This window comes from Panthera tigris, chromosome B4 (assembly GCF_018350195.1).
Source record: "Panthera tigris isolate Pti1 chromosome B4, P.tigris_Pti1_mat1.1, whole genome shotgun sequence".
Taxonomy (NCBI): domain Eukaryota; kingdom Metazoa; phylum Chordata; class Mammalia; order Carnivora; family Felidae; genus Panthera; species Panthera tigris.
Window position 1 is genome coordinate 79,452,472 of NC_056666.1, and position 7,742 is coordinate 79,460,213.

Genomic DNA, 7,742 nt, shown 5'->3' on the forward strand with positions numbered 1-7,742 from the left:
GGCCCCGAGGAGCAACCGGGAGAAGGCCCCGCGCCCCGGCCCAGCCCGGCCCCACTGGCTCTGAGCAAATCAATCCTCTCACCTGCGAGGTGTAAATAAATCGCGAGTGGCGGCGGGAGATGGGCCCTAGCTCTGGCAGCCGGCTCGAGAGGCTCAGGAGGGCGGGCGTCGAAAATAATCGCTTTGCGAAGGAGATAAGCACCAAGCAGGCAGCGCGTAATTAACACAAAAAGGCAGAATGACCCGGACAAACGAACATAAATCCGTGGTACCTAGGAGGGCGGAGCAGGCCTCGGGGCGAGGGGCAGAGACGCCCCAGCGAGGATGGCTGCTTGCGGTTCCTTTATATCCGAGCTCCGGGAGCGAAATCAAGCAGATACGTGTAAAAGAAAAAAAAAAAAGAAAAAAGAAAAAAGAAAAAAAAAAAGACAATCAAATGAAAAAAGAAAAGGCGAGGGACCCCCCCCCCAAAAGGGGAAATCGAGTCCAGCCAGGGGGTTCAGGACTGGTGGGCTCTCAGAGCAGACGGTGGTGGCGGCACACTCGGGACAGTTGCATTCCAAGACACAAAGGCCTGGAAGAATAGCTCTGTGGCAGGGTTTTCGCTGGACCATAAAATGTCGAGATATCCCCCCACCCTCTAAAAGATAAGGCGCAGGCCCCAGAGCGGATCTGGCCTGCGGAGCCTCCTCTTTCCAGGCGGAGAAGGGAAAATATTTATGACAGTCCCCAATGACCCAGATGCTGGGAACCCAGAGCCCATCTCCTTCAGCTTGGTACTCTGAGCAGAGTAGGCTCAGAGACCGCAGGGCTGGGACCAAGGCTAGAGCTGGCTCTGGTAGTGAAGGAGACCCCTGTCATGCCCCACACTGTCCTGGACCCTAGGGAGGCCTGCAGCCCTGGCACAGCCCTCCTCTGACCCTCCCCTCCTGCTGCTCCAGGGCCAGAGTTCCCAGATGTTGCAGAGTTTGGGCAGTCCCTAATTCAGGTGGAGGTGGGTTCCTCCAAATTCAAGGGATCCTGGAAGTGTCCTTTGCTGGGGCACCAGGGAATCTCCTTTGGGAATTGGGCTGAGAGTGGCCATCTTCCCAGCAATTATTTAGATAATAGAAGGACTGGGGGAGGGGTCATTCTATACCGTCCTTTCCTGCACTGCCATTCCTTATCCATCCCCAGAGCTGGGCTCCAGATGGGGAAGGCAGAGACCTGGATTCCTAACAGCCTCCTTCCTCATCCAACCTGGAAACCCCAGGATGTGGAAAGAAAATAGGTAGCAAATTTTTTCATGATGCAAAAAGCTAAAGATGCCTGTGTGTCTGTCAGGTCTTATTTTCCTGTGTGCCTGAGTGCACAGGGTCTGCGAGGTGACAGGGGCGCTTCTAGGCATGCATGATAGTTTAGGGAGCATGCACTCGATGTGTCTCAGGGTGGAAGGTGGCACATACAGGATGTGTGTATCCTGAGTGTGCCCCAGTATTGCCCTGTGTGTGACATCCCCGCACAGCCTTGGAAGGGGAAGACCGGAAAAATCGTTCTTGTTCCTCTTCCTCATTCGTATGCACACAGCACACATATCCACAGCTCTCCCTCTTCTCCCTTTTCTCTGTCTGTGTTAAGCCCCACATAACTGTACACGCTTATGGCCAGAAAAGGGTCCTGATGGACTAGGGTTCTTTTATCCGTTAGAATTACCTTGAATTTCCCTAGTCTTGGAGATGGGGGAGGAACCCCCTAGAGAAACTGTGGGTAAATATTTAAAGAGTGTCTGTTGACAGTTCCCATCCACATCCCGGCCTGGGCAGCTGGCTTGGGGAAGTAGGGGGTGCAGTGAAGCCAGGGGGCCCCTCGGGCTGAGCTGGCATTTCCTATAGGGTTAGAGTATGTGGAGACAAGTAAGAGGCCTGCTCCAGTCCCTTCCAACCCAGATACAAATAGTCTCCTGAGAAGAAACATCCTGGATCGGCCCCGCCAGAGGGCCAGGGACCCTCCAGCAGCCCTCTCCTCTGTCCCCATAAACTGCTTTGCTCTCAGAGCCCCCAGCCAAGCCTCAGGCAGGAGCTGGTGTCTGAAGGGGCAGTGCCGCCCTGACTGGGTATATGGAGAGCGCCCCACCTCCGGCCCCTCTCCTCTACCCATAGCGGACAGGCCAGGGAATCTTAGGGATGGTGGAAGACAGGGCGGCCTCCCACCCTGAGGAGGGGCAGGAGACATGCAGGGTTCGGATGCCTGAAGTATTGGGGGATACGAGGTACTCATGCGCTAGCTCCTTCTGAGTGCCAGGCTTAAGGACCCCCTGGGGAGCCCATCGTTTGGGTTAGGGGACCTGCTCTCTCTTCGAGGCATCCGACCCCCTGGGGTGGGGTGGGGGGAGAGTCTCATACCTGTTGAGGTAACCTGAGTTGACCTGCTGGCTCAGGTATCTCTGAGAGGAAGGAAACGGGAAGGGGGGAGAGGCACCTTCAAATCCGAACGCGCACCTTGGAGAAGCTGGCCCCAGCCATTAGCTGGGGCTGGCTCACCACCCCCCGCAACACACACACACAGACACCACACCCCCCTCCCTCCCCCTTCCTCCCCTCCCCTTCCTCCAGGTCCCCCCAGCCCTGAACCCCTCAACCCCCCGCCACCATCCCTCCTTCTCTCTCTCTCTCTCTCTCTCTCTCTCTCTCTCTCTCGCCTGTCTTCATGTCGTGGATTGATGAACGCGAATCGCGTGTAAGCGCCGCCACCGCCGGGAGTCTGAGGAATTCGCCTGGGCTGTTAAAGGAAAGAGCTAAGTGCGAGAGCGCGAGCTCTACCTACCGACAGTGAAGAGAGCCGCCGCCGCCGCCGCCGCCGCCGCCCGCCCGCCGCCCGCCGCCGCCGCCCGCGCCCAGCCCCGGGAGCCGCGCGCGCCGAGCCGGCCGGGCCCGGCACCCAGGCGCCCCCCACCTGCCCAGCCCAGCCCCGGGGAGCCGGCCGGCCCGGGGTTCGCTCCCGGGGGGAGGGGACTTTCGGGGGTACCGGGCGGGGGGGAGTCGCGAGCCAGAGGGGAGGGGGCGGCGGGTTTTCATGTGCCCAGCATGAGCTCCTACTTCGTCAACCCCCTGTTCTCCAAATACAAAGGCGGCGAGTCCCTGGAACCGGCCTATTACGACTGCCGGTTCCCTCAGAGCGTGGGCAGGAGCCATGCGCTGGTGTACGGGCCCGGCGGCTCGGCGCCCGGCTTCCAGCACGCCTCGCACCACGTCCAAGACTTCTTCCACCACGGCACCTCGGGCATCTCCAACTCGGGCTACCAGCAGAACCCGTGCTCGCTGAGCTGCCACGGAGACGCCTCCAAATTCTATGGCTACGAGGCGCTCCCCAGACAGTCCCTTTATGGGGCTCAGCAAGAGGCGAGCGTGGTGCAATATCCCGACTGTAAATCCTCCGCCAACACTAACAGTAGCGAAGGACAAGGCCACTTAAATCAAAACTCGTCTCCCAGCCTCATGTTTCCATGGATGAGACCCCACGGTGAGAAGCCTTTTCTCTTTCCCCCTTGGTCTCCCGCGCTCCGGGGTCTTTCCCCCCTCCCTCGCCTCCTTTTTGTCTGCCCTCGCCTTCCCTCCTGGCTTTGGGGTCTCTCCGGCCCCACCCCCGGGGGCCTGAGTGGGTTTCTCGAGGTTGGGAGGTTCGGCTGGGGGTGGGGCGCGGGGCTCGCCTGGGGTATTGGGGGGACGGGGGGCGAAGGTGGTGTCCGGGTGCAAAGGGTTAAAAATCGTTTTCTCCACCACTGTCTGTCTGTCTGCTCGTCTCCCCCTCTGTCTCCCTCCCTTGCCATCTCTACAGTCAAAGTTGGGGAGGTGGCTGGGCAGGGGCCCCGAGGACCCTGAGGTTATCAGCCTTTGGAGCAAACCAGTCTTTCCATAAGGCAGAGAGCCTCAGTCCAGAACAGTGGCCAGGCTTTCTTGGGGGCAAAGGGAGACTCCTGTTTCCTTCCCCTAGCGGGATCAGAGGGTGACAAGACCCCAAGGACAGGTGCCCTGGCTCTCTGGGGGTACCCACTGCCTCCTCACAGAGAACTAGCCTTAGGGCCACCACCCCAACTTTGCTTTACTTCCCTCAGTTGGAGAGAAGAGAGGGAGCCAGAGAGGAGAGAAAAAGAGTGCACGGAAGGAGAGGGGCCATGCAGATTAGAGGGCTCTGGGCTCCAGAGGACCCAAGCCCAGCTGCCCCCAATCAAAGGTTTGTGGGCTTTCCCTGAGACCTTCAGAGTGGCTCAGGCCATGAGCCCCTCCAAGGGTGGCCCCTCATGGCCCAATTTCGAAGTAAAAGGGGAAGCGAGAAAGCGACAAGTTCCAGCGGGGATGGCCCGTGATTTATTTGCTGGTCTCCAGTTAGCAATCAGGCCAAGCAGTGATACATTCCAGGAGATCAATTATTTTTCTTCCTGGCAAGGCATTAGGCAGAGAGATTCAAGGAGGGGGCAGTGAGCAGAGTCCCTCTTCCTCACCCCCAGACCTTTTTCCTTTCTTTTGGAAACAAGACTGTCCCCAGCTCTGCTCACCAAATGCCACTCTGCACTTGTAAACAAAGCTGCAAGGGCCAGTTTCCTGAGCCTGCAGGCCTGGGGGGCACTCTGCAGTGCTCCCTTGGCCCCTGCCATCCCCCAGTTTCCTGACAGACCCCAGTCCCTGCCCCCACCCCTACCCCACCTCCCAAGGTGAAACCAAACAAAACAAGCCCCCAAACTTTCCTGCCCTTGCCTGCTCCCTGATCTCTCGCCTGGTATTCAGGAGGGAGGGAACTGGGGAGATCAGAGGGGGGACTTCAGGGGAGGAAGAGTGGCAGGGGAAAGCCGAGCCCCCACCCAAACATAACCAGACTGGGGTTCTATTCTGTCCAGCTCCGGGGCGGCGCAGCGGAAGGCAAACTTACAGCCGGTATCAGACCTTGGAACTAGAAAAGGAGTTTCTCTTTAATCCTTATTTGACACGAAAGCGCCGGATTGAAGTCTCTCACGCCCTGGGACTGACTGAGAGACAAGTGAAGATCTGGTTCCAGAACCGAAGGATGAAGTGGAAAAAGGAAAACAACAAGGATAAACTGCCCGGAGCCCGAGATGAAGAGAAGGTGGAGGAAGAAGGAAACGAGGAAGAGGAGAAAGAAGAGGAGGAAAAGGAAGAAAACAAGGACTAAGCAAAAAAGAGAGACCCCCCCCCCCTTAGCAACTCCCTTGAAGTTTCGTTTTATGGTAGCGGATAAATTGAGAAGTTTACGACTGTCATTTGCTTTTATAGAGAATAGAATGACACTCACAACTCTAACTACCTGTCAGATACTTGCAGCTCTGGTTTTATTACCTTTGGACTTCCCCCGATCTTTATTTGTTTGGGGGCTGGAGGGGGGGGAGACGGAGACACAGCGAAAAGTTCGGACTCTGTCTCAGTCGTTGCCCCAACACACACACTTGTCCCTACCCCCACCCTTCGGAGTCCTGCCTGGATTTTGAGGTCTGAGACCTGGCCTCTTTGCCCCTCTCTCACCCCTTCCTGCCACTCTCCCACCTCCCTGCTTCTCTGGTATTTATTTTAGAGGGGAGCCCTCTCAAAATACAGAAGAAGACTTGTGGCTTTGTTTTTATGCTAGGGTTAGTGTATTAGATTTACTTTTAATTTCTTCCAAAAGAAAGGAAAGAAAAGGGAAGGAAGGAAGGGAAGGGCAATGTTTAAAGAAACGTTTAAAAATGATAGCAAGGAATGTCCCTTCCTCCTCCCTGGGGCTCCCCCACTTAGAAAGACCCCCCCCCTTGACTTTCTCTAGAAACCTGATGGAAACCTGAAGGAGATGCGGGTCTCTCCCCTCCCCCCTCCCCTCGGGGTAGATAGGAGCCTGCAGTCGCCGTTAAAATCCTACCTAGCCATCCCATGGTCACTCGGGCCCATGCCTTCCTCCCCTTTGCTGTCTGATTTCTGTTGTTGGGCCCAGCTTCCTCTGAGCTGTACTAGTCTTAGCGCTCAGAAATCACCATAATCATGAAAATAATAAGAATGATAATAATAATAATAATAATAATAATAATACTGATAATAAATCTTTAACATACTACCTAAAGGGAACCTGCAATAATCTTGAAGAAAGAAAAAAGACATTTTTGAAAATCCTAATATGCAAGAAAAAAAGAGAAAAATTTTAAAATTAAAAAAAAAGAAAGAAACCTCCAACGTATTTTATCACTACCTATAGAGAGAAATCCTGCTTTGAGAGTATTCGTAATGCGGTTTTGTTGTCGTTTGTTGCTGCTTAATTTCACTAAGAAAACCCCAACAACTGAGACTGCCTAGCCCACCGGTCCCGTGCGCTTTTATTGTGCTTCTAACCCCAGTAGAGTAGAGCTAAATTGCACTGAATGTATAGTTAACTCTGTCTTGAATTCTCTGTTTATGCAATGTGCTCGAAAGAAAAAAAAACGTTAAAATATATCTATAATAATAATTTTTGGTCATTTGTCTTTATGTCCAGCTATGAATGTAGATTTTGTGTCCCGGCAGCAGCCCTGTTCCTGGTCCAAGTACTTTGTATTGTATACGTGAGTCATAATAAAAAAAAAAAAAGGAGAAAAACATATTTGAAGCTGGAATGACTTGCTTTTTTCCCAACGCCCCCTCCTCCCCCGCCCCCCCCCCCATTCTCTACTCCTCCTTCCCTCCTTATCCTCCTCTCCCAAGACTGTGGAAAAGGTGTCCGCCACTGGTCTGACTGGGCTGGGGGAGCTCACGTGGAGAGGCGCCTAGGAGTGGAGAGGGCAGGCTGGGCAGGGAGGGCAGGTGAAAGGTGGGGGAGGTGTAGAGGAGGAGGAAGAAAAGCAGTTTGCTGCAAGTGTGCTTTTGGGAGAAACTTGGCTCCAAACAAAGTGGGGTTCTGGATCCCAGTGGGAAGAAAGCATCTCCCCCACTGAGTCACCTTCCTCTTCCTCAGCCTTGGGCTGGGCCCAGACAAAGAATATGCCCCCCCTGGGCCCCTCCCACAGCTAGGCTCTTTTCTTCCAGGGGCTAAGGATGAGGCACTGGGGTCCTTTCTGATCTCCACATGCCCCTCGTGACCAACCCTGGGCACCCAGCACCCAGCACTAGGACAGGGAGCAGGGTGGGAAGAATATGAGGCTGAAGGCCGCCTGGAGGACTTGGCTGGAGGAAGGTGGCTAAGGGTGGGGAGGAGGAAGCTGAAGCCTGGGGGGGGGGGTGGGAGGAAAGAAGGGGAAGGTGAGGGAGTTGGTACACCAAGCAGCCTGGGTCCATATTCTGATATTCAGATTCTGCCAGCAGACTCATCACTGTCCCCCAGGCCGCTAGCATCTACTCAAGCCTCTGTTCTGGCTGTTTCACGCTGGCCCCTGGCTTCACCTTGGCAATTGGGCAGCCAGCCCTGCCCTCATAGTGTGGGCCACTGGCCTGGGAGGTGGGTAGGATGGACCTGCTGAGTGGACAGTCCTCCATCCCAGCCACAGCAGGGGAAGGGGGGTCTTCATGGGACCCCTCATTCCCCAAAATAAGGGGTTGAAAGCTAAGGGACTCAGGGGGTAAAGGGGTCTCTCACTCCTCCCTGGAGCATCCTAGACAGAGAAATCTGTTTATGCCAATAAGATTCTGGTCAAATAGTACCAAATTCCAGAGATAACAAGTCTTCTGACTCAGGAGAAGGGGGAAAGGGAAGGCGATGGGATCTTCTGGTCCTTAAAACCAGATCCCCCCAAAGACTGAAATATTTTTGACAGCCGA

The 7,742-nt window shown here is 55.1% G+C and overlaps 1 protein-coding gene across 1 annotated transcript; it reads left to right on the forward strand.

The window, feature by feature from the left end:
* The first annotated feature begins 3,062 nt into the window (after window positions 1–3,062).
* HOXC8 (homeobox C8) lies at window positions 3,063–5,515 on the forward strand. The gene is made up of 2 exons (XM_042990839.1): window positions 3,063–3,498; window positions 4,871–5,515. Exons 1-2 carry the CDS (start codon window positions 3,063–3,065, stop codon window positions 5,161–5,163), a joined length of 729 nt encoding a protein of 242 aa, XP_042846773.1. The 3' UTR covers window positions 5,164–5,515.
* Window positions 5,516–7,742: the final 2,227 nt, after the last annotated feature.

Coding starts and splice junctions, on each gene's coding strand:
- HOXC8 (XM_042990839.1), top strand. CDS start 3,063: ATGAGCTCCTACTTCGTCAACCCCCTGTTCTCCAAATACAAAGGCGGC. Junction 3,499..4,870: donor TCCATGGATGAGACCCCACG/GTGAGAAGCCTT, acceptor TATTCTGTCCAG/CTCCGGGGCGGCGCAGCGGA.